Here is a 25068-nt window from a genome sequence, read left to right as displayed (position 1 = left end):
TGATCTTGGGGTTGTGAGTTCGAGCCCCACACTGGGTGTCAAGATTATTTAAACAAATGAGTTTAAGATTAAATAAACAAACTTCAGATGGTGTTAAGCCCCTAGTACAGATAACGTTCTAAGTAGGTGGGTTAGGTCATCAATATAGATGAACAGTACATTCACTTTTGCTGTGAAGGGACTTAGGGTCCAAAAGAGGAGTTAAAGACCCTGTGGCAGTCACATCAGGTACCATTTTGAGAACCCTAGATATGTTATTTTGTTTCCACAGACCTTTGAGTATTTGGGGTATTGCTGAGTATTTGGGATATTGTTGGGGCTTCCTAGTTGAGAAACTTGATCCAGGCCACTGGGCGTTAGAGGCAGGGCCGGCTCGCTCTCTGATTCCAGAGAGGTCTCCCCACTGCAGGAGGTGGAAAGCACACCCTGCTTCTTCTGAAGGTGTGCTGAGCAAAATATTCAGAGTTACTGCCCTGCTGCCTCATCGCTTTTTGGGAACTTTTTAAATATGTTTGCCTGGAAATATTAAGGGCTCATGGAAAGATGCATACGGTTTTTCTCCACGTGATCACTTTATGGAGTCTCTTTGGATATCTGGAGGAGTGAAGCATGAGAGAGCCATCTGAATTCCTATGTAATATTGCTATCAGGTTCGAGATTTTGAATGTAATGGGGCAAAAATTGCTTCCAAAGGACTGAAGTAAATGTGCTTATCAAAATATTGACCTGCTAAGTCCCATTGCTGCTAATACAGTATTAGATTTTTTGGGAGGCCTGCACTTAGCTAATGTAATGATCTTTTTAAACTCGTGTAAATTGAAAATGGATGTGTTAATTCATTAGGGATTGAAAAATGGTAATAGTCTAATGGTCTTTCTTTCACTGGAATGCTTTTCTTCATATGCTATTTGGTTTGGAGTAGAAATTCAAACAGGAAAGGAAGAATGCGTCTTTCCCTTTATTAGTTTTCAGAATAATGAGTTCTTTCTCTAGCGGCCTCAACAGGTGACACTTTTTTTTGATGTCATTATGTACTCATGCTTTTAAACGTATTTGATTTATTTTTTTTAAGCTCTTATCGATGCTCAATACTGTCTTTAGCAAGTGGGAGCCTTGTCGAATTCGCTCATAAGTTCCCTTTGACATGACTAATAGTTTTTCATAGCTTCCTTGCTATCTGGTATGATGAGATGTTCCAGGTTATTCGTATACATTTCCTGCCTCAGCAGGAATTAGCCGTTTGTCCAAGGAGACGAGGTTCCAACCTGTTAGTGGGAAACAGCCTTTGAAGAGCCATCATCTGGGTGATAGGCGTGGCTGCTCTTTGCTACTGGATTGGTCATTGTTTCTAGGCCTTTTCAGTAGACAGATCTAGGGATCTGGTGTGTGTGTGTGTGTGTGTGTGTGTGTGTGTGTGCATGTGTGAGAGTGAGCGAGCGAGCATGACAGGAGTATTTTTGAGGGTATGGTATGTAAAACCTGTAGTCGAATTCGGAAGAACTTAAGTCGTAAGTCTTGGACTCAGTGTCTTTATGGAATTGTTGATGCGTTTCCACTAGCATTGCTGTTGATTAGACTTGGTCATACGCTCAGTTATGTTACGGGTCTCAGAGAGGCAGTCACGTGGACATGCTGAGATGGTTCCATTCGTTTTGTCATCTTTAAGCACAGGCATTTCCCACCATTGGTATGAATGGCCCCATCAAGGTTTTACAGCGATGTGCAGCTGTCGTTCATTCTTTGGTAGCCTGTGTAATTAGTGTGTGCCTCCTGGACTTGAGTGGTCTAGCCCCAGATAATTTGAAATTGAATTCTTACTATCCAACATCATTAAATTTTGAATTTATATTTTCCTGCTTTCTTTATCGTCTTCACCTTTAGATACAAGGGTGTAATAGTGTAAGAGACCATACAGACCTACGAGACCGTCGTAAGAAAGGAACGATAGGCGCTGAGAATAGTAATACCTTTCACGCGTCTGATTTTCTTACTGGCTAGCTCATGTTACATTTGAGCTGAACTGAAATTTTCACCTGAAGACAGATTCAGGGATATGTGTACGTGTGTGTTTCATGTGAGTTATTTTGACATTCCCCGGGAGGCCTCCCCTTCATTTAATACACGTTCAGGAAAGTACACAGCTCATAAGTGTGTGGTGATGAACTTCCACAAGGCGCCCACTCTGGAAACCGCCCCCAAGAGGAGATAGTGTCTGCAGTAGCTCCCCTCACCGCTGGTTTCACCCCCCACGGTGGTCAGCTGGGGTCCGGAAGCCGGTGATCTTCCTGACACCGCGTCAGAAGGTCGCGGTAGCCTTGATGCCACGTCCCAGCTCCTGCGTCGTTTACCCCACATCGCCTCGTTCGTCACCTCATTCGTCGCGTGCGTGTTTTATCATCTCCCGTCATCACAAGGGTGAGTGGGGGCCAGTGAGGCCACGTCCACATCACTTTTGTTACAGTGTATGGTTAGAATTGTTTTATCTTATTATTCTTGTTCTGTTACTGTGCCTAATTTGATAAATTTAGTTTTATCGTGGATGTATATGTATAGGAAAAAGCATTCTATATATAGGGTTCGGTCCTCTCCGTGGTTTCAGTCATCCACAGGGTCTTGGATTGTGCACCCCACGGATAAGGGAGGGCTGCTGTGCTTTTATCTGTTTGCTACATGGGAGCTACTGTGGCTTAATATTTACCAAGTTGAGCTCTGGAGTCAGCACCGTCTAGGGTGCTTTTTCTTATCCTGCCACTCAGTTTTGTAAACCCTGTGTCTTCCTTTATTCAGAGGTTTGTTGTGGGGCACCTGGGGAACTCAGTCGGTTAAGCATCCGACTTGCCTCAGGTCACGATCTCCTGGTTTGTGGGCTGGAGCCCCGCGTCGGGCTCTGTGCTGGCAGCTCAGAGCCTGGAGCCTGCTTCGGCTTCTGTGTCTCCCTCTCTCTCTGCCCCCCCCCCCCCCCAACCAGCACATTAATCTGATCTCGGGCTGGTTTGATGGAAATACAGTATCTAGGGTGAGGGAAGAGAGAGACATGCTGCTCTCTTCTGTGCAGATCCGACCATCCCTGGGTAATGCTTTTTGTTTGAGATAGCATCCTTTAGGGTTAAAGACAAATCGAGTCTTTCAGAAAAGAGCTACTTGTCCAGGTGTGGGACATCGTTAGCATAATGGCCGCTGTCAGTGTGTGCTTTGTGGGCACTCCACCAGCACATTGGAACACGTTGTTTGTAACCCTCACAAGAACCCTATGGAGAAGTCATCTCCATTTTATAGGCGACAATACTGAGGCTCAGAAAGGTTAAATAATTTGTCCCTATTGTATACTTAACAGAGCTGGGATATAAAATGTAGATCTTTAGCAAGTGTGAGGGAATTAGCTACGCCTGGAGCGTAGAGAACTCCGGGCAAACATGATGGGTATTTTGTGGCTTTTTTGAGGTCTTACCTGTGAAATGTGTTTTCTTTAATGCCGAGAGCTGGAAATAGACCCTGTGGATAGAAATTTGAGAGATCGAGACGCCTGGGTGGCTCAGTCAGTTAAGCTTCCTGCTCGATCTCAGCTCAGGTCATGATCTCACGATTTGTGAGATTGAGCCCCATGTCAGGCTCTGCACTGACAGCACGGAGCCTGCTTGAGATTCTCTCTCTTTTCCTTTCTCTGCCGCCCCCTGGTTGCACACACTTGCTCGCTCTCGCTCTCAAAATAAACAAATAAATAAAACAAAAAAGAAGTGTGAGAGATTACTGACTCAGAGTAAAGAACTAAAAACCACAGCCCCGCAGAGATGGAATCGCGTGCCTGGGACAGGGAGTTCCCATCACCTGCACCTGCTCAGGCGTAAGGTGGCAGTTGCTAGGGGGGATATGCTTTGAGTCCCCTTTCTTAATCGTTGGTGAATCTGCTACAGGTTTTTTCTTTGCGGTGACCATGAGACTTAGTGAAATAGTTTCTAGTTCCCATTAGTTTAAGCTGTAACCTCCACCGCTTCTCCTTCTCTCACACTTCAGGTTTACTGCTGCTGCTGTTTACATCTTTATTATGTTGTGTATCCAGAGACACGTTGTTGTGGGCCATGTGGAAATGTACAGGGGGTCTGAGCTTTGGTTGCGAGATTCAGTCGCTGATCGTTACTATCCTTTCCGGCTCATAGATTGTATGGTTTCATTTCACAGATAAAGGCCAGAAGGGACATTGAAATAGTTTGTTACATCACTCCACCTTTACCTCCAAAGAAAAGAGAAAAATAGGATTTCTGTGTATAAACCTGTTCTTGCAGTCGATGTGTGAGACTAATAACCTTTTGTATAATTAATTTCAGGTGGAAGTGACTTAATTTTTCAGAGCTTTGGGCTTGGTAACTGACTCCAGGACTGTTACCAATTACGTTGTTGTATTAGAACTGTTAAATACGTGTGCATTTTTTAATATGACACTATTATCAGATTATGTTGTCCTATTAGAACTGTAAATAATACTTGTGAGGTTTTTTTAAAGTTTATTTTGAGAGAGAGTGTGTGAGGTGAGCAAGAGCGGGGGAAGGGCAGAGAAAGAATCCCAGATAGGGTCTGCACTGATAGCCTGGGGCTCGATCCCACAATCCGTGAGATCATGACCTGAGCTGAAGACAAGAGTCGGATCCCTAACCGACTGAGCCACCCAGGCGCCCCTTTATGAATTTAATAAGAACATAGTCTAGAAGTCACTTCTATTTTTAATTGCTTGGGAAAATATGTTTTGTGTATTGTGTTAGTGTCCTATTACTGCTGAAACAAATTACCACAAATTCAGTGGCTTAAAACAACCCCTATTTTACAGTGCTGGGGGTCAAGAGTTCAAAATGAGTCCCTTCCCGGAATTCCAAGGTATAATTCCATTGTGATCTAGCTTTCAGTATTCCAGCTCTAAAGATGTCTGTAGTCTTTCTTATTCCTGATCCTGTGTTGTGACCTGTTTCTCTTCCTACAAGTTTGAGAATTTTCTCTGTCTTTAGCATTTGAGAATTTCTGTTTATCTCCTTTCTGTTTATTTTTTGAATGATTATGTTCAATATTTTGATAGTCATCCTAGTCTCAAGCTGCATCCTTCATTTCTGGGAAATTTCCTTATATTATTTCATGATAATTTCCACCCTTTTTTCCTCTGATTTCACTCTATGATAATGTTAATACTAAGTTACTGGAACTTCTGGGGCACCTGGGTGGCTCAGTCAGTTGAGCATCCGACTTTGGCTGAGGTCATGATCTCACAGTTTGTGGGTTCGGGCCTCATGTCAGGCTCTGTGCTGACAGCTCAGAGGCTGGAGCCTGCTTCCAATTCTGTATCTTCCTCTCTCTCTCTGCCCCTCCCCTGCTTGTGCTGTCTCTCTCTCAAAAATAAACGTTAAAAAAAAAAAAAGATATTGGATCTTCTGAATTGAACTTCTAATTCTCTTATCTTTTCCATCTCTGTCTTTTAGGAGATATTCTCAACTCCATTTTCTAGCCAATGAAATATTTAAAAATACTTTTTTAATGTTTGTTTTGTGGGGGGGGGGGGGCAGAGAGAGGAGACATAGAATCCTAAGTAGACTCCAGGTTCTGAGCTGTGAGTACAGAGCCAGGCCAGGCTTGAAGTCATCAACTGCGAAATCATGACCTGAGCCAAAGTCGGATGCCCAACTGACTGAGCCACCCAGGCGCCCCGGAAGATTTTTTTTTTTAATTTGTTTTTACATTTTCCATTTCTAAGAGTTTTTATTCCCTAAATTGTCTTTCTTTCTCGTCCCTCGTTTTGCTTAATGGACACATTAGCTTCTGTCTCTGAGGATATTAAGTATAAGTTGAAGTAATATTGAAAGTTGAAGGATATTAAGTGTAAGCCTGGGTGGCTCGGTCGGTTAAGCGTCCGACTTCGGCTCAGGTCACGATCTCGCAGTCTGTGAGTTCGAGCCCCGTGTCGGGCTCTGTGCCGACAGCTTGGAGCCTGGAGCCTGCTTCGGATTCAGTGTCTCCCTCTGTCTCTGCCCCTCCCCTGCTCATGCTCTGTCACCCTCTGTCTCTCAATAATAAATAAATGTTAAAAAAAAAAAAAAAAAGTTTAGGTGTGGGGGTGTGGGTGTTCCCGTGTTGGAAGCATTCTCAAATATATGGTGATCGTCAAGTATTCATTCCTGTTGGAGGGTAAGGGACCGAACAGTTACTGTAGCCTTGAGTAGCAGCCTTAATTGTAGGGTGATGAAGCAGAGGTTTCATAGGGGAACCCTCAAACCATCAGTACCTTTCGAATTAGTAATTGTAGGTTTTTGTTTTTTTTTAATTTTTTTAACATTTATTTATTTTTGAGACAGAGAGAGAGCATGAACAGGGGAGGGTCAGAGAAAGAGGGAGACACAGAATCTGAAACAGGCTCCAGCTCTGAGCTGTCAGCACAGAGCCCGACGCGGGGCTCGAACCCACGGACCGCGAGATCGTGACCTGAGCCAAAGTCGGACGCTTAACCGACTGAGCCACCCAGGCGCCCCAGTAATTGTAGGTTTTATCTTTGGGGCCAGTTTTTCCCGCAGATACTCCTGGCTGCTTCCTGGGTTGTAGGAACTTAGTTGTCAGCATTCAGGAAGTAGGCCGGAGAAGGGAGGGTGGGGGGAAGTTGTTTACCGTTGATGAGGGCAACTCGTTGCTTGGTTTTTAGTCCTGCATTTCACTCCCAGCCTGGTGCTCCCCCATCTGGAGCACGTGTGATTCGGGTTCTCCAGTAAACGTCAGCCCTCTGCTGAAGTAGGGGCCGGGTAGCCGCCTGCCTGCTTGGGGTTGTCGAACACAGTGGGAGGGAGGGGTGCCTCCTTCTTAGTACCCCTAAGAAGCATTACTTTTTCCATCTAGACTCCAGCTTCTTATGAACCTGGAGCCTCAGGAACCCGGGTTCCTGAACCTTCCCAGCGTTCTCTAAATTGCCTCCCTTATTTGTTTGGGTGGAGGTTTTTCATTGAGGATCAGAGCTAATGTTGTGTGTTTAATCCATCATGGTTAGCTGGAAGTTTGTAAATACGTTCTCTATCCTTTTAATTATACTGTCATTTTTTTTTTTTGAATACCTGGAAGTCATTTGGCTTCTGAGTTTACTTCTTCCTCTAGTCAGGAGCCGGCAAACTTTCCCTATAAAAGGGCCAGATAGGGGGCGCCCGGGTGGCTCAGTCGGTTAAGCGTCTGACTTTGGCTCAGGTTATGATCTCGCGGTTTGTGGGCTCTGCTGACAGCTCAGAGTCTGCAGCCTGCTTCTGATTCTGTGTCTCCTTCTCTGTCTGCCCCTCCCCTACTCACATTCTGTCTGTCTGTCTATTTCTGTCAATAAATAAACATCAAAAAAAATAAAGGGCTGGATAGTATTTTAGTCTCTAATGGCTACATATGGTCTGTGTTCATTTATATTCTTTGTTTTTGTTTTTCCATTTTTGCTTTTTTGTTGTTGCTTTATAGCCCTTGAAAACCGTAAAAGCCAGGGGCACCTGGCCGGCTCATTCGGTAGAGATGTGACTCTTGATCTCAGGGTCATGAGTTGAAGCCCCACGTTGGGCATAACGCTTACTTTAAACAAGAAAACTTTACAAAAGCCATTCTTAACTCCCAGGACTTATAAAGACAGCAGTGGGCATGATCGATCCAGTTTGCCATTCCCTGCTTTAGTCTGTCTCCTTTAGGTAAAACTGATTTGTAACCTTTTATCAGTCTTCGGTTTTATAGAAAATGAACTTTTTAAAAATCGTTGTTGCTGGACAGATGCCAACAGGTGATCCCTTTCAGTCCAGTCAGTTAAGAATGACTAGCTTTGCGGGGCGCCTGTGTGGCTCAGTCATTTAGGTATCCAACTTCGGCTCAGGTCATGATCTCCTGGTTTGTGAGTTCGAGCCCCGCATCGGGCTCTGTGCTGACGGCTCGGAGCCTGGAGCCTGCTTCAGATTCTGTGTCTTCCTCTCTCTCTCTGCCCCTCCCCTGCTCATGCTCTGTCTCGCTCTGTCTCTCAATAATAAATGAACGTTAAAAAAAAAAAAAAAAGAATGACTAGCTTTGCAGTCACGCTTCCCTTTGGTGATGGTAGTCACTGTCTGCTTGTGGCTGTGTCTTTATGCGGTTGTACCTGAAAAATAGCCCTGCCGTTTCTTTCTAAGCGTACTTCACGTTTGTTTTTTGGTTGCCGTAGAAAACAGAGTATAACTTGGTAACAATTAACCGTGTGACTGCAGGAACCTAGGGTGATGCCAGTCTGTATTCCTTTCCGGCAGCACTGAACTAGAACTTCCCTTTAGGAATGTGGTCCCGGTGAGAGATTTTTGAGTTTCATCAAGGCTTTTTCTGTGTAGTTAATGGCAGTTACAACTTCCCTATTAAGCGTATTTAATGCCTGTGGAACCGTAAGTAATTGAGAAGAAAATTATTCTCATCTGACTTGGAAAACCGAACAAAACACATCCTGCGTCGAGAACACGACCACCGTGTGGGCTGTCTGTACCGAGGGCGGGATTTGCACATCCTCCTGGGTTGTGTCTTTTCCTCCGGGGAGGATAATGGATCTGTTAACCTTGTCCCAAAGGCTGAAAGATGAGTTGTCTTGACTTTTTACAAATGTTCGTTAAAAAAGAAAAAAGCGTATATGTATTTGATATGAAAGTACTTTCTGCATATCGAAGAAAATTTGGGAATATAAAAAACGACTAAAGAAAACTCTGTAAGCCGATCTTTCGGAAAGATGACGTTTCGATGCGTTTCCTTTTCTTTGTCTTGTCGTGCTTGTTTTTGGTTCAGACACATCTGGTCCCCAGCTTGGATGATGCCGATTAATGTGAAGATCCCATAGTAGAATTTAACGAAAGACGATAGAACAGTTCTTGAACAAGTGTGCGCGTGATTCTGTGGAAATGCCAGTACAGTTGATGAGAACGAATGTCCCGTTTTGCTAATTCTCACAGAAATTGACCTGTGAAGTCAATTTGTTCTTTAGTCGGGCATGGGTTAGGTGGTACCCATGAACCAAGCGTGGTGCTGAGTGCTCGGGTTCATGGTGGTGAACAGATTAATTTGACGCTGGGCCAGAGCTAACACTGAAAATGTATTCTTCTTTCTTTCTTTATTTTTTTGTGTGTGAGATTTTATTTATTTATTTTTTTACATTTTATTTATTTTTGAGAGAGAGAGAGAGAGAGAGAGAGAGAGACAGAGTGCAAGCAGGGAAGGGGCAGAGAGAGAGAGAATCCGAAGCAGACTCCAGGCTCCGAGGTGTCCGCACAGAGCCCGACGTGGGTCTCGAACCCATGAACCGTGAGATCATGACCCGAGCCGAAGTCGGACGCTTAACCGACTGAGCCCCCCAGAAACCCCTGTGAGATTTTATTTTTAAGTAATCTCTACACCCAGCCTGGGGCTCAGACTCACAGACCAGACGTCACGAGTCCCATGCTGCTCCAGCTGAGCCAGGCAGTAAAAAGGGCAGATGTTAAAACGACATTCAGAAATCCGGAAACTCACCCTGCCTGTGGATGAGTCACTTTTTAGGGCGGGAGGTTAGGCTGACAACTTGCTAATTAATTGTCACAGTTTCGTTGTTTGCCTACCCTCTCCCTTCTTCCCCTGCTCCTAGTTTGCAGGGCTAGGTCTTTGAAATAAAGGAGTAAATTCATTACCTGGTAAGAAATGGACCCTCCCTCCACTGAAATAACTGTAGTAGTCATAGGCTAGAGAAATTGTGTTGATATCTACTAGACTGTTGGTGTCAAATCCTCTCCCTGCAGCAAGTAGGAATGTGTGTGTGTGTGTGTGTGTGTGTGTGTGTGGGTTTGAAAATTGCTATATTACATGACTAATCGGGAAAGTGTTTGGTCTTCTAGTGGATAAGGTTTCCATCTGATTTTATCTTTATTTACATTTATTTAGGTCAAAGCAACCACTTCCATACAATTCAGGCTTTTTTTTTTTCCCTGAAGGAGAAAGCGACAAACCCCAGGAATCCTGACTGAACAAAGCAAGGACTTCTACCTCCTGTGCTCCACCCCTGCTGTTTCTTAGGCTCACTTCACCTTGAGTCACCAGCACGTAATTTCTTTTTATAAGGCTCAAGATGGTATCCTTAGAGTAGTTCTTTTTGGCTTTAAAAAACAAAACATGGGGCGCCTGGGTGGCTCAGTCCGTTGAGCATCCGACTTCGGCTCAGGTCACGGTCTCGCAGTCTGTGAGTTCGAGCCCCTTGTCGGGCTCTGTGCTGACAGCTCAGAGCCTGGAGCCTGCTTCGGATTCTGTGTCTCCTTCTCTCTCTGCCCCTCCCCCACTAGTGCTGTCTCTCTCTCTCTCTCTTTCTCTCTCTCTCTGTCAAAAATAAACATTTTTTTTAAATATTAAAAAAAAACCCAAAACACCTTCTTCTTCTTTTTTTAGGTTTATTTTTATTTATTTTGAGAGCGAGCGAGAGAGCACATACGCAAGTGGCGGAGGAGCAGAGAGAGAGAGAGAGAGAGAGAGAGAGAGAGAGAATATGAGAGAATTCCAAGCAGGCTCCGCACCGTCAGCACAGAGCCTGACCAGGGCTTGAACCAATGAATCGTGAGATCGTGACTTGAGCCAAAACCAAGAGTCAGATGCCTAACCGACTGAGACCCCCGGGCTCTCTGAAATAACATTCTAAGAGATTTTGAAGTGGGACTTGCCTCTTACTTGGTAAATAAATAACTCTGATAATCCTGTCCAAAAAGCTTTAGAGGACGTTCCTCCTTGGTGCTAATTGTCTAGTGATACTGTTTGCTCAGTAGCAAAGACAGATGGCAGGCCCACAGGTTGCTTGAGTTGTTTCGATTTGTATTAAATAAATAAGATCAGTGTCCCAGTGTCTTTTCTTAATATTTTTTTCCAAATACCGCATGAGTTTGTTCTTGCTGGAAAAAAAAGTGCAGGTACATAGAAGTATGTAAAAGTTCTCTGGGGGTCTTGGGTGGCTCAGTCGGTTAAGTGTCTGACTTCGGCTCAGGTCAGGATCTCACGGTTCGTGAGTTCGAGCCCCGCGTCGAGCTCTGTGCTGACAGCTCAGAGCCTGGAGCCTGTTTCAGATTCTGTGTCTCCCTCTCTCTGCCCCTCCTCAGCTCATGTTTTCTCTCTCTCTCTCTCTCTCTCTCTCAAAAATAAATAAACATTTAAAAAATAAAAAAAATTAAAAAAAAGGAAACTCCTCTTAACAGTTCAGCTTACTCTTCCGCACATTTTCCTTTGAAAGATTACAGTGACAAGTAAGGCTTAAATTCTCTGTGAGACTCCTTCGGTTTCCTTTGGTGTGATGTGACTCCTGGATTTTTTTAATTTGCATTTACATTCATGTAAACGTACCTGTAGAATACGTATGTGGGTGTGTTTACATGCTGTATCGTGTCAACTCTAAGATCCTTTTTTTTCCTGTTTTTTAAAAGTTTATTTTTGAGAGAGCGCGCGAGTACGTGCACGTGGGAGGAGCAGACAGAGAAAGAGAAGGAGACAGAATTCCAAGCGGGCTTTGCGCTATCAGCACGGAGCCCGATGGGCTCGAACTCCACTCTGAAATCATGACCTCCGCCAAAATCCGGAGTCGTGTACGCTCAACGGAGCTACCCGGGCGCCCCGTTTTTAAAAGCTTTAAGACCCCCTAATATCTTACATACTATTAAGAAAGAAAACCTGCTTATTTGTAACTTTAAAATGTCAGCTGGTAAAACCAAATCTGATTTTAGAGATGTTCAGGTGTGTGGTTGGGGGAGTGCTTAGGATTGATGAAGCGTGTTGTGTGCTCTGTGTGTCATCTTCTGCCGCTTGCGTCTTTCACTTACTACTTCCTATAAGTCACATATGCCACAGTCCAAATATGTTACATTATTTAGCTGTTTCTTTCTCGAAGAACTTTTAGATTGTTTAGGATGGCAAGCACACGGCGGCAGCGAATATCCCTGCACGTGCCTCTGTCCGTATTCGGGACAGTATGGAGGGGAGGGAACGAGCATTGGAAGGACTGGATGGCAGGGTGTGCCCCTTTATGATTTTGGAATCTATTGCTAACTTGTCTTCCAAGAAAACTTCTAACATAACTGCTACCTTCCACGGTAACAGTGTATACTTAACAGCATCGTCCAGGATCGGGAGCGTGGGTGCCTCTTTGTCCCGGTCTTACCAGCTCTTGATGTTAACCTAACTTTTTTTGACCATATCACGGCACAAGTTTTGGTTATGGTTTGGTATGGTTTTGATTGCCATTTTCGTGACTAGTTGATTGAATGTGTTGGGATGCTTATTGGCCGCTTCTGTTTGTTTGTTTTTTTCTGCTGAGTTTCCTGTTAATAAGCTTTAACCCACATTCTTTTCTCATCAGTGATTTTATTTTGGTGACGACTGTGTACTAGGATAAAATTTGTAGGCAATACATACTACTTTTTTTAATTTTTAAAAATTTTCTTTATTTAAAGAGAGAGGGAAAGAGGAAGAGTGCGCAAGATGAGGGGGAGAAGCAGAGAATCCCAAAGAGGCTTCGCAGGGTGGAGCCTGATGAAGGGCTGGAACCCGTGAACCATGAGATCATGACTTGAGCCGAAACCAAGAGTTGGACGCTTAACCGATTGACCCACCTGGGCTCCCCGAGTGTCCAACTCTTGATTTTGGCTCAGGGTGATCCTGGGTTGTGGGATCGAGCCCTGCATTGGGCTCGACACTGAGTATGGAGCCTGCTTGAAATTCATTCATTCTCTCTCTCTTTCTCCCTCCCTCTCTTCCTCTCCCTCCCTCTCTTCCTCTCCCTCCCTCTCTTCCTCTCCCTCCCTCTCTTCCTCTCCCTCTCTCCCTCCCTCCCCCTCTCTCTCTCTCTCTCTCTCTCCCTCTCCTCCCCCACCCCTGCCCCTCTCCCCTGCTCCCATGCTCTCTCTCTGAAATGAAGTTAAATAACTATAAAAATGATTGTTGCACAAGTTTTAATATGTGTAAAAGATGTCAGGTGGTACAGTTTGTGTGTGCCTGTTAGCTTGACAGATTGGTTTCTTCTGTAGAAGTTTTAACATAGATATTGATGCTTGGCTTCATTAAAAAACAAACAACTCCGCATAAAGGGTTTCTGCCTTAGACTCTATTAAAATTCAGTATATGAAATAAAACTCTCACTGTAAGATCTGTATCTATCGCAGCTAGTTTGTGACTACCTTAGAGAGTGAAACGGCGTCGTCGGATACCAAAAGTACTTTTTTTTTTTTTTTTTTTTTTTGCCAATTCTGATTGTTTTTGTGTTTCTTTTTCTTGCAGAAAAAGATGGCAAAGCCTTTCATCCAACTTACGAAGAAAAACTGAAGCTTGTGGCACTGCATAAGCAGGTTCTTATGGGTCCATATAATCCAGACACTTGTCCTGAGGTTGGATTCTTTGATGTGTTGGGGAATGACAGGAGGTAACGATGTTTTGTTGTATAACGGATTTAGCGACAGTAATGTTGAGTCGAGTGGAGAGCCAGTTGGTTAAGATGTAAACAGCGGGCTCCTTAGCTTAGAGTCAGACTGAAACTGACATTTCTGCTCGCAGCTTCTGGAATCTTCACGTGTGTGTGTGTGTGTTTGGCGTGGAGATGTGTTTGCATAAATAATGTGGAAGAAGTTTACTCCTCTGATTATGAACATAAGACAAGTGCAGCTAAAGTTGATCCTCCCCAAATAACACGAAAAGCAGCCACATAAAGTATTCAGTAAGCCATGTCCTTGTGGGACGCGCACAGAGTTGTGGCAGAAAAAGAATGCACCGTGGAGCGCGTTCAGTTACGACTAAAATGCGGTGACAGGAGGAGAGGGACTCTTCGATACCCCTTTGCTAGCGTGGAAAAGACCCGCAGGGCGTTCAGGCCGCGGTTACGGCTGTGAGTTTGGGCCGCGCGTGGCCTAGCTCGTTCAGTCAACCCCACTTGCTCGTTGAAACTGAGGACTTGAGCCTTTGCCTTATGCTAGGGTCCCTCTCCGATTTAGTTCTGATTGCGAATTGCTCGCGCGTAGGCTTATGTGAAGGCACCTTCCCGCTCTGTGGCGAGGAGGTGACCTGTCCCGCTTTCCCTCCAGGAGAGAGTGGGCGGCCCTGGGAAATACCTCTAAAGAGGACGCCATGGTAGAGTTTGTCGAGCTCCTGAACAGGTGTTGCCATCTCTTCTCCACGTACGTCGTGTCCCACAAAATCGAGAAGGAGGAGCAAGAAAAGAAAAGGTGAGGTTCGAGGGCACGGCGCGTGTCCTCCCGGTGCAGCCCGGCCCGACGCTGCTGCGTGTGGGGTCTGTCCTCCATCGGGTGCCCACTCCTTAGGGCGGTCGTCCAGCCCCGCTGGTGGGAGCGGCCGATTGTCCTGGGAGTTGGGGGGCTGGGCTGCCACTCTCGCCTGGCTGTCCCTTCCGCAGACACCTCCTCCCGGTCGTGGCGGTGTTCCTCCTCCTGGTCACGCTGAGGTTTTGAGCGAGCTGTCCCGTAACCTGGGCCACCGTCCCCACCCTGCGCCGCTGGTCCGACTCACCCTTTGCTGCCTTTTCCCTCGAGCTTCTAGAACAGTCTGCTCCGTAGCACGGCTGTCACCCGTGCTACTCAGTCGGCCTTATGGAGACATTCGTATTGGCTCTGGCTCCCGGATGGCCTGTTAGGTATTTGCAGAGGTTGGGGGGGGAGTTGCTGAATACGCTGTTTAGGTTTATGGGGTTTTCTGTCGTGGTTGCGAGCCCAGCAGCATTGCAGTGAACGCGTTTATCTACAGAGTATACTTCCGATGACTTGAATTATCTCAAATTTCTGGGTAATGAAAGTGACACCATAAAACCAGTTTTTCCTCAGATTGTATTTACTCTGGAAACAGTTGGTTCTCTGGTGTTCTACCTTAACCTGAATTGGAAACAACAGAAGACAAAACAGCCTGATAGGAAGAAGACAGAAACCATGAAAAATAGGCACAAACACTAGAGAAGGATAGCTGTCAGGGCCACTTAACGTGAAGGTGAACTTCTCCGTCACAGCACAAGGACGTAGACAGCCCTTGTGTCTGTGGTTGTAACCACCAGCTCATCAAGGGACAGCCCTAGGTGCAGTCCTGTTCCTGTGTAAGATGATAGGAAATCGTTTCGGACGTTTTCAGAAGGCACTTATCCGAAAGAAGATTGTTTTTATCCAAAGGACAAGTTTTGATTTTTTAAAAAACGTTCGTTCATTTGCGTATTTATGTATTTACTTGTTTACTTATTTAGATATTTATTTGTAAATGTTTGTTTATTTTTGAGAGAGTACGCGCAAGCCAGGGAGGGACAGAGAGAAAGGGGGACAGAGGATCCCAAGCGGGTTCTGTGCTGACAGCAGCAAGCCCGATGTGGGGCGCCAGCTCACAAACTGTGAGATCATGACCTGAGCTGAAGTCAGATGCTCAACCGACTGAGCCACTCAGGCGCCCCACATGTTGGTTTATTCTTAAGAGAGCGTGTGCAAGCGGGGGAGGGGCAGAGAGAGAGGGAGACACAGAATCCGAAGCAGGCTCCGGGCTGTTGGCACAGAGCCCAAGGTGGGGCTGGAACTCTTGGACTTCAAGATCATGACCTGAGCTGAAGTTGGAAGTTTAACCAACTGAGCCACCTAGGCGCCCTGTATTTTTTTTTTAAAACTGTAGTTCTGTCATGAGATCAAGTTCATCTAGCACTCCTTGAAAGCATTTCAGACTAGAGTTCCTCAGTCCAGAAGTCTCGCTCTGGCCTTGGAACATCTTACCCCCTGCCAGCTGTGACAGGTTACAAGTAGGTCATGTTATCGCTATATTTTGAGTCTTGGCTGTGGCTCGGATGTGTTGTTAATCAATTATAGGAGTTTTGGGAGAAAAGCGGGGTGACCCAAGCAGTTGTCATGGTAAGACCAAGAAGTGGTGTCTTCTCAGATCCTCAGAGGACTTCGGTGTCCCGTCCTCAGCCACCCTGCCGTCCACACCGCGCGTAGCCAGAGAGGCACCAGGGGAGGGCGAGAGCTGGATGGGGCGGCGCCTGCATTTCCTGCTGTTCTTTTTCTCTTTTACGTTCAGAGCTTTGTAACTTATTTTTTAAAATAAATTTTTTTACGTGTTTGTTAATTTTTGAGAGAGAGAGAGACACACACGCAGAGCGTGAAGGAGGGAGGGGCAGAGAGAGGGAGGAGACACAGAATCCGAAGCAGGCTCCAGGCTCCGAGCTGTCAGCACAGAGCCCATCTCGGGGCTCGAACTCACGAACCGTGAGATCGTGACCTGAGCTGAAGTCAGACACTTAACCAGCTGAGCCACCCAGGCGCCCCTTATTTTAATTTTAAGTAGGCTCCACCGCAACGTGGGCCTTGAACTCACAACCCTGAGATTAAGAGTCTCGTGCTCTACCGACTAAGCCAGTGGGCGTCTGAAAGCTTTGATATTTTTTAAACTCAGAAGTAACCTACAGATCTGTGCCCTAGAAATGTTTTTCATTAGCAACACGTAAAGCACAGGCCAGAGCCCTGTCCCCGCTTTGCTGTCAGTGCCGTCTTCTCTGCGCAGATGGTAACGGACCCAGGAAGGCGTCCTTTGTATTTGCCTGCTCTTCGCATTACACAAGCAAACATCAGTACGTTCGGCCGCGACTCGTAGTTTTGTGGCTCCGTGGCACTGGAGGGGCAGTGTTCACTTCTGTACTGGTGTCGAGAGCACCGGGCCGGGCCGGGAGGGCGCCGGGCCGGGAAACCTTCGGGCTGTGGGCGTATGGTAGTGATTGCAGTGGTGTCTTCCCGACGGACGCCTCTCTGTGCTGCCCGGTGGCCGATGTCCCTGCCGTGGTCCTGCGTGCGGTGACGTGGGCTCCGGAGGGGAGATGGCTCCTGGCGGAGCGCGCACGTTTCGCAGTGTGAGAAGACCACCGCGTCCTCTCGGGGCTGAGTCTGTGGTCACTGGGGAAGATGGCCTCGGTTATTTTGAAGCGGGAGCCCTCGTGCGGTGCTCACGGCGTCTGTCCTCCCTGTCCTCCCCCGTAGGAAGGAGGAGGAGGAGCGAAGGCGGCGGGAAGAAGAGGAGCGAGAGCGAGTGCAGAAGGAGGAGGAGAAGCGCAGGAGAGAGGAGGAGGAGCGGCTTCGGCGGGAGGAGGAAGAACGGCGGCGGCTGGAGGAGGAGCGGCTGCGGCTGGAACAGCAGAAGTGAGCCACCTGTGCCCGCCGTCCGCTCGCTCTGTCTCTGGGTCCCCGTGACCTTGTCTTGCTTCCCCGCTTGTGTGTCTGCTTCGCCCTCTCTGGGTGTTCGTGCATCCGCCAGGCGGCCAGAGTCCGAGAGGCCCAGAGACACGGGCCCGGGACAGAGAATCCGGGCGGTGCGGCCCGTGGCAGGTGCCGTTCTGAGTACGGGGTTTGGGACCCGAAACCGTTTCCTGTTCGGGGCGGTGAGCGCAGCCGTCTCCCAGGGGACCGACTACTGCAGAGGGAGCTCTGGGTACAGGCAGGAAGAGCTTAACACTGCAGACGTCAGGGAAGGTTTGCAGAGAACGTGAGGGTCCGCTGATGTCTCGTTACTTCTCGGTAGTTCCTCGGAAAGGCGTCGGGCTAGGCCCCCACCCACCCCGGGCCTCGTTCCGCTTTGGAGAGAGACTAGGAGTACACCCCTCTGGGGGCGGCGAGGCCCAGTGTCATTGTGACATTCTGCTTTATCGGTCATTGGCCTGTTGAGGTCTTTGTGGAGTTGGTCACATAATTGAGTTAAGCACGTGGAGCCTGTCTGGAAGAACACGACAGACATTTATAGTAACAGGTGGGCCCGGATACTGTTTTCCGTGTTCTTCATTAAGGCGGGCTTAAAATTTTTTTTTTTTTTAAATGTTTATTTATTTTTGAGACAGAGAGAGACAGAGCATGAACGGGGGAGGGTCAGAGAGAGAGGGAGACACAGAATCCAAAACAGGCTCCAGGCTCTGAGCTGTCAGCACAGAGCCCGACGCGGGGCTCGAACTCACAAACCACGAGATCATGACCTGAGCCAAAGTCAAGCCAAAGTCGACCAGTTAACCGACTGAGCCACCCAGGCGCCCCCCAATTTTTTTTTTAAATGTTTATTTTTGAGAGAAAGACAGAGTGCGAGCGGGGGAGGGGCAGAGAGAGAGGGAGACACAGAATCCGAAGCGGCGCTGACAGCTCAGAGCCTGACACGGGCTTGAACCCACGAACCCTGAGATAACAGCCTGAGCCGAAGTCGGCCACTTAACCGACTGAGCCACGCAGGCGCCCTGAGGCGGGCTTTAAATTAGATGCAAGAGACCCTCAGGTTTTCACTGGCTTTCTTTCCACGTCCCAGGGCCCCTCGCGTCCTCTTCTAGTCACTCTTCTGCCCCTCGCTGCTCCTCCTCTATTCAGGTCGAGAAGCCGCGGCCCACGGTTCAGTGTCTCCCCTCTGGCCTAGAGGCCAGTCCCCCTCTGACAGCGGCCGGGTCCGAGAGGCCTGCCGGGACTTGAACCCCGGCCCCGGCCGCTCCGGCGGCGGCGTGATCTCGGGCACGTCCCCGGACGCCGCGCCCCGCCTCTCGGCCTCGCCCCGGCCGGGGTGCCGAGCGCACGCCGGGCGGCCTCGCGCGGGAACGCTCGGGCCGAGGGGCGCGCCCCGGGGGCCGCGGGGGCCGTCGTCGCGGCGGCGGCGGCGGCGCCGGGTCCGGTGGCGCGTAGTACCCTCCGCGTCCGTGCCGGCTCTTCCTCGGAGAGCCTCCCGACGGACTCGAGGCCGAGCGGGTTTCCCGAGACCTTTCCTCTGGGCCCGGGCTCCGGGCCGACGGGTCCGCGTCGGCCGCCCGGAGCCTTCGCGGGGCGACGGCCGGTCGGGACGGAGAGCGGGGCCGCGCGGCCCGGCGTGGCGGCCGTGGTGCGACCGGCGGGCGTCCTCTGCGTTTTGCAGGCAGCAGATCATGGCGGCGCTGAACTCGCAGACGGCCGCGCAGTTCCGGCAGTACGCGGCGCAGCAGTACCCGGGCAGCTCGGAGCAGCAGCAGCTCCTGGTGCGCCAGCTGCAGGAGCAGCACTACCAGCAGTACATGCAGCAGCTGTACCAGGCGCAGCTGGCCCAGCAGCAGGTGCGCCCGCCGCCCGGGGAGGGGGGGGCGGGGGGGAGGGGGGGCAGGGGGGGCGGTGTCCCCGAGGTGCGTCTGGCGTAGACTCCCAGGGCGGCCCTGGCGGGCGGGGGTCACGGCCCAGACCGCCGCTCGCGGGAGGACCGTCCCCGGAGGCCGTCGGCTGATCCGGCAGAGCCGGGCTGGCCGCGTTGACGGCAGCGGCAGGTGCCGTGGCCGCCGGTGCTCCTCCGGCTCCCTGCCCCACGCGGGAGGGGAGAGGCGTGGCAGTCGCGGGGGGGGGGGGGGGGGGGGTTCACATGACACTCGGATCCTGTCCCGGCTCTGCCATTGTCTTGTTGCCTATCAGACGCGTCACCTGCCGTCTGAGTTTCCCGCCCTTTCCCCTGGTCCGCAAGAAGGCGACGAAAGTCTCGGTGCCTGTCCCGTTCCCCTCACAGAGCTAGCTGCCACGTGAAAGTGTCCGGTGCCTCCAGCAGAGGGCCGGTCTGACACTCGCGTTGCCCATCGGGCCGAGGCGTGACTGCCTCTGGAGTTAGCCTGGCCGGCTTTACTCATGGAGTTTTCGCTCCTAAAGCACCCGTTGCCGGTCCAAAAGTCTGAGCGAGGAGAACGTGGGGCGCGGTGGTGGCTCTGCGTTCCTCGTCGTCTTGCCAACCTCTTTAAGTTCTTTGAAAATTCACTCCTCGCTTCAAGTACCTCTTCCCTGGGGTCTTCAGCGTTACCGAGAGGGAAAAGGCAGATTTTTGTCGTTCGTGAGAGGATGAAAACGACGTTCACCTAGTTTATTCGAGACAATAAGTGGGAATTCCGAGGGGTTTCTCTGCTGTCCTCGAAAGCCCGTGTCTTATTTTAGCCTGCCACCCCCGTCCCTGCTTCTGTGACGGGCCTCGAGGTGGTTTTTCAGCAGGGTGGCTCACACGCCCCGTCCTGTTTAGAGGTTGCTGTCGTTTAAATAAGAGAACGGGATCTTGCAGTCAAGAATCTTGCAAATCAAGATACCTGCAAACCAAGAATCTTGGAAAGAGAACCAGAAAGAACTGGAATCCGTAATTTGGATTACAGTGATCGACCATATTGGATGTCGTTGGGAATGGAGAAGGAAAGGGGTTGGGGAAGGATCAGAGGAAACCTCAGCCCTCATAAAGTGTTAATTTTCTTTATAAATACCGAGCAAAGTGACAGAATGCTAAGACTTGTTCGTGTGGAGGTGTAGTTACGTGGGCAATTGTTCCTATACCTTCCTGAACTTTTAAAACTTCCCAAAGTACAGATGAGAGATGATGTAAAGAAAGAGGTACGATCTGTTCTACGTGATAGTTAGAATCCGTTGGTGGACAGTGGGATCCCCAAGGGGGTTCGCTCTGCTGGAGGAATTCAAGCGTGGCCTCCTGGACAGCGACCGTGTGAGCCGGGCCTGCTGATCACCAACAGAAATGCTTTCTTTTGCTTGCCTGCCATTCACTGAATGTTCTGGGTTTGCCCACTTGGGTTGGTTGCATGCTCTTTTTCTGGACGCTGGTACTCTTTCTGGAGACTGATGGGGAAAGACTGAGAATCCGGGCCTCGCGAGAAGGTATTTTGAAGTGTTCCGTGTATCACTCGCCTGCGTTAGCACCCGAGAAAGTGTCGCTGTTCGTTGAAGTAGTCGGTTTGCAGGTGACACGTTAAATGTAAATACAGAGACGCTAAACTGCATCACTGTCCTGAACCGTGAGATTACTGACGCTTTTTCCCCCGTGCTTTATTTTCTACTTTCATAAACATACTCTCACTTATGATCTCTTGTTTTAGTTTAAAGTCACTTAAATGCCCGAGGGCTCACCGACAGTAAAACAGTGCATTTTGTAATTTCACAATGAAATGTCCTAGCAGCGCAAACAAAATACAATTATTTACGACTCTGTGGATGAACCTTACAGAAATAATGTTTAGTAAAAGAAGCCAGACACGAGAAAGAGCGTTTATTATACAGTTCCAAGGGGATAATGTTGACGCACAGGCAAAGCACATCTGCAGTGTTCTAGGTGAGGCTGGTCGTAGCGCTTACAGCGGGGAGAAGGGGAGAGAAGGCCCGGAAGGGAGCTTTTACCAGTGATAGTTTCTGCCTTTGTGAGTTTTTCTTCGTGATCGTTTATTTCTACCCAGTGTAATTTTCCTGATTCAGATTGTAGGTTTCTGAATCTGAGCGAGATCTTCTTCTGTCCGTTTTAAGAACAAATGATACTGTGTTCAGTCTTTACCTTCGGTTGTATTTGGGGTTGATTATTTCTCCCTATTTTAATTTTTCCTGGTCAGTTTTTCTAGTGATCCTCAGGTCATGCAAACGTGACCTTCCGTTGCAGGTTTTTGTCCATGATGACTTGGATCGTTTTTAGCTTTTACTCCAATGTCACGTCTGTAATATTCATCGCAGATGGGATACAGTGGATGAAGTCTATTAGTAATTTCTTGGAGCGGAGTGCTTTGGTAGGACCCAGACACAGGCCAGAGTCTGCCCCAGGGCTCACGTGTTGCGTGCTGGCCCGGTCAGCGGATCTTCACTCTTCCTCCACTCGCAGGCGGCGCTCCAGAAGCAGCAGGAGGTAGCGGTTGGGGGAGCCGCTTTGCCTACACCGGCAAAGGTGAACGCAGCTGTGGCGAGTGATAGGACGTCGGTTAACGGACAGGCCACAGCCCACACGGACAGCTCCGAGAAAGACCTCGAACCAGAAGCTGCAGAAGAAGCCGTGGAGAATGGACCAAAAGGTATGGTTTGGTCTCTGTGTTGATCTGTCCAGAGGTCGTAATTGAGTTCACGGAAGGCACGTCGGGAGTCCGGCTAACTAGCGTCGGAGAGCAGTTACCTATTTGTGAGAGTTGGATGCTTTTTTACCCTTTACGTCAGAATCTGATGCTTCTGGTGACCGTTAGGACAGCATGGAAGGAAGGGCAGGTCGGATGTCTTTTGGACACTTGGGGTTGTGTGTTGGTTATCTGCTGCTGTATAACAAATAGGACCCAAATTTCGCAGCTGACGGGTAACCAGTGGTCGTCGTCTCACACAGCGGGTGAGGGATTACGGGGGGGGGGGGGGTTCGGGAACAGAGGCGCGGCTCAGCCGAGCGGTGGTCGTCCTGGTCCCGTGGGTCAGGATGCTGCCAGGGGGCAGAGGTTCTGCCCAGGGTGGTTCCTTCTCCCGACCGGCAAGTCGGGGCTGCCTCTTGGCGGGAGACCTCGGTTCCTTGCCCCATGAAGCCTCTCCTCCAGGGAACGCGGTCCAAGAGATCAACGCAGAGGTGGCACGTCTCTTACATTCTGACTTTGGAAATCACGTGTCCGCGCTTCTGCTGTATTCTCTTGGTCCCACATACCGGCCCCGGGACATGGTGGCTGGCGACCTCCCAAGCGCGTGAGTCCCCAGAGGTGAGGCTCACGGGGTGGGGTGCGTCTCGGAAGCTGCCTGTCACGCGTTACCGTGTGGTTTCGAAACTGGAGTACCGCGGTCGTAGGTGGAGAGTGTGTGATGAGGGGACTGTGACCTAGTCACAGAGGTCAGCAGAGGCTTCCTGGGGAAGAGACGACTGAGCCGCGAGAGCCGAAGCCAGAGTAGGAGCTAACTGAGGAAGGAAGGGAGAGCGTGTCAGGGACACGGCCTGGGCGGTGGTGTGGTTCACAAGAAAGGCGGTTTCAGACATCTGCGTTGTCTTGTTAGAGTAAGTAACAGAAAACAGCTTGGAAAAGACCTGATATCCTGTGGTTTGACCCCTCTTCTTTTTTTCCCTGTAAGAGTATCAGTTTTTTGTTTTTGTTTTTTTCAAGTAATCTCTACACCCGATGTGGGGCTCGAACTCACGATCCCAAGATCAAGAGTCGGATGCTCTACCGACTGAGCCAGTCAGGCGCCCCACGTTTGTCAGTATTTTCAAATGAACCTTTGTCAAAGGTTCTGTGACCACATCTGGAAAGCCTGAGTAATCTGGCGCACATAAACGCTGCTCAGCTACAAGACTTAATCCTCTCTGCTCAGTCCCTAGTGGGGCCAGTCCTGTCCGAGTTTTTCTGTTTCTTTGAGCTCCTTTAGAATAGCCCCTAGAACTTGACTTCAGAGGTCAAGAGTGTTGTTGTTGTTGTTGTTGTTTGTCTGTTTGTTTTTGACAGAGTGATTGAAGTCAAAGCCCGCTTTTCTTTGTCCAGATCCAAAAGTGAATTTATTCCTAAATCCAGATCTCCCTTCTTTTTCTTTTTTTTTTTTTAAGTTTGTTTATTTTGAGAGAGAACGTGTGTGCACATGAGTGGGGGAGGGGCAGAGAGACAGGGAGAGAGAGAATCCCAAGCAGACTCCACACTGCCAGTGTAGAGCCCAACATAGGGCTCGAACCCATGAACTGTGAGATCATGACCTGAGCCGGTCAAGAGCTGGATATGTAACCGACTGAGCCATCCGGGGCCCCCGGGTCTCCCTTCTTTATTAGAATGTTTTCCTGGGTCCAGCTACGAGTTTTCCAGGGTCAGTCTTAAATCCCCATATGTAATCGGAGTGTTGGAAAAAAAAAAAAAAATCACTTCTTAGATCGTGGATTGCATTTGTCCCCTGAAGTGGTGTGGTGGCCTCTGGATAGCTGGTGACATTGGCAGATGTAGCCAGTGGGGGGGAGACTTCCACGGGAAGCCCGTATGTTCCTCGGAGTCCTCAACCCCAAGTACAACTGAGGTAGACCAGATGGCCCTTGGTGCACCCGGGCAGGGGTGGGCAGGGGCGGGCAGGGGCGGTGTGCGGGTTCGGTGCCTGCAGGTGGAGGCTCGTCCTCTTCGGCGTGTGTCATTGCTGCATTCCTGTTGTCTTTAGAATCTCTTCCAGTAATAGCAGCTCCGTCCATGTGGACACGACCCCAGATCAAAGACTTCAAAGAGAAGATTCGGCAGGATGCGGACTCCGTGATTACGGTGGGCCGAGGAGAAGTGGTCACCGTTCGCGTCCCCACCCACGAAGAGGGATCGTATCTCTTTTGGGAATTTGCTACAGACAATTATGACATTGGATTTGGGGTGTACTTTGAATGGACAGACTCTCCAAACACTGCTGTCAGCGTGCACGTCAGCGAGTCCAGTGACGACGACGAGGAGGAGGAAGGTAAGGCCGTGGGTCCGCAGTGGCAGGTGCCGAGGGGGCTGGGGGTGTCATGCATCAGCCCGCCTCCTGCTTCTTGGTTAACACTTTTGCGACAGGGATTCGTGTCTTCATTGTGTGACCTTAGCCGTAAAGGCTGAGGGATGGGCCAGCCTCCCGGAAGGGACTGGGGCCTGAACGGGACATTGTTGTAGTGCCCAGCAGGGCTCTCTGGCAGGGGGCTGTTTTACTGCCTCCTGAATAGTGTTTTACTTTGAGCATTTTGTGTTGAAAAGCCAAATGTGCAAGATGATCCTGAAAATTTTTTAAAGAGTAAGCAAGAAATTCTGCCAACTCTGGAATTTACTTAAATTTACATTTCTGATAGATCATTCGCTTTTTTGATTTTACTCTTAAGACTTTGTTTTTACATAGATACAGAAGCTCATGCCAGAATATCGTAGCTAAAGAAAAATTTCAGCCATTCTTCCCCATTTTACAGGAAAGTAATTTTTTATTTTCTCTAAGTAAGCAAAATGGAGTGTTTTCAAGAGCAGTGTAAACTCTCTCGTCTGGGAGGTAGGTTATAAGATACACGCTTACTAATTGAGAAGATGGTCTCCTTGGTTTTGTTTGCATGGAAGTGAGAGCCCGGGGCTTGTGCGCGTACTAGTCGGGCGCTTGGGTCCGTATGTCAGCTCGGTGGAGGGCGGCATGGGAGGAATGTCCTGACCGTGACAGTGGAGAGGCACCTCCTCCGTCCTGGGGCCCAGCTCACCTTTCGGCTGACTTGTGAACAGACCGTTTGTCCTGGAGAGGGTTGGCGGTGTTTCACGGAGATCCCGCTGGGGTAGATTAAAAGAGGTAGTTGTAGGGAGGCTAAAAGTTGAGTCGGCTTTCGAGGAGGGCAGTGGGACCGCAT

General features: G+C 49.0%; 1 protein-coding gene across 2 annotated transcripts in view; it reads left to right on the top strand.

The window, feature by feature from the left end:
- ACBD3 (acyl-CoA binding domain containing 3) overlaps positions 1-25068 on the top strand; it is a 32547-nt gene that overhangs the window by 3151 nt on the left and 4328 nt on the right. The window contains exons 1-7 of one of the 2 annotated variants that reach the window (XM_078441302.2): positions 1987-2415; positions 13267-13408; positions 14064-14204; positions 16992-17150; positions 18886-19060; positions 21619-21805; positions 23886-24170. In XM_078441302.2, the coding sequence (XP_078297428.2) occupies positions 2319-2415; positions 13267-13408; positions 14064-14204; positions 16992-17150; positions 18886-19060; positions 21619-21805; positions 23886-24170 (1186 nt within the window). In that variant the 5' untranslated portion in view covers positions 1987-2318. Of the gene's footprint in view, positions 1-1986; positions 2416-13266; positions 13409-14063; positions 14205-16991; positions 17151-18885; positions 19061-21618; positions 21806-23885; positions 24171-25068 lie in introns of those variants that run through there. The other variant, XM_060643313.3, reaches the window with a different exon arrangement.

The sequence above is a fragment of the Panthera onca genome, chromosome F1, assembly GCF_046562875.1.
Source record: "Panthera onca isolate mPanOnc1 chromosome F1, mPanOnc1 haplotype 2, whole genome shotgun sequence".
Classification (NCBI taxonomy): Eukaryota; Metazoa; Chordata; class Mammalia; order Carnivora; family Felidae; genus Panthera; species Panthera onca.
Note: the sequence above shows the minus strand (reverse complement) of the source record. Positions and strands in the feature narration are given on the sequence as shown.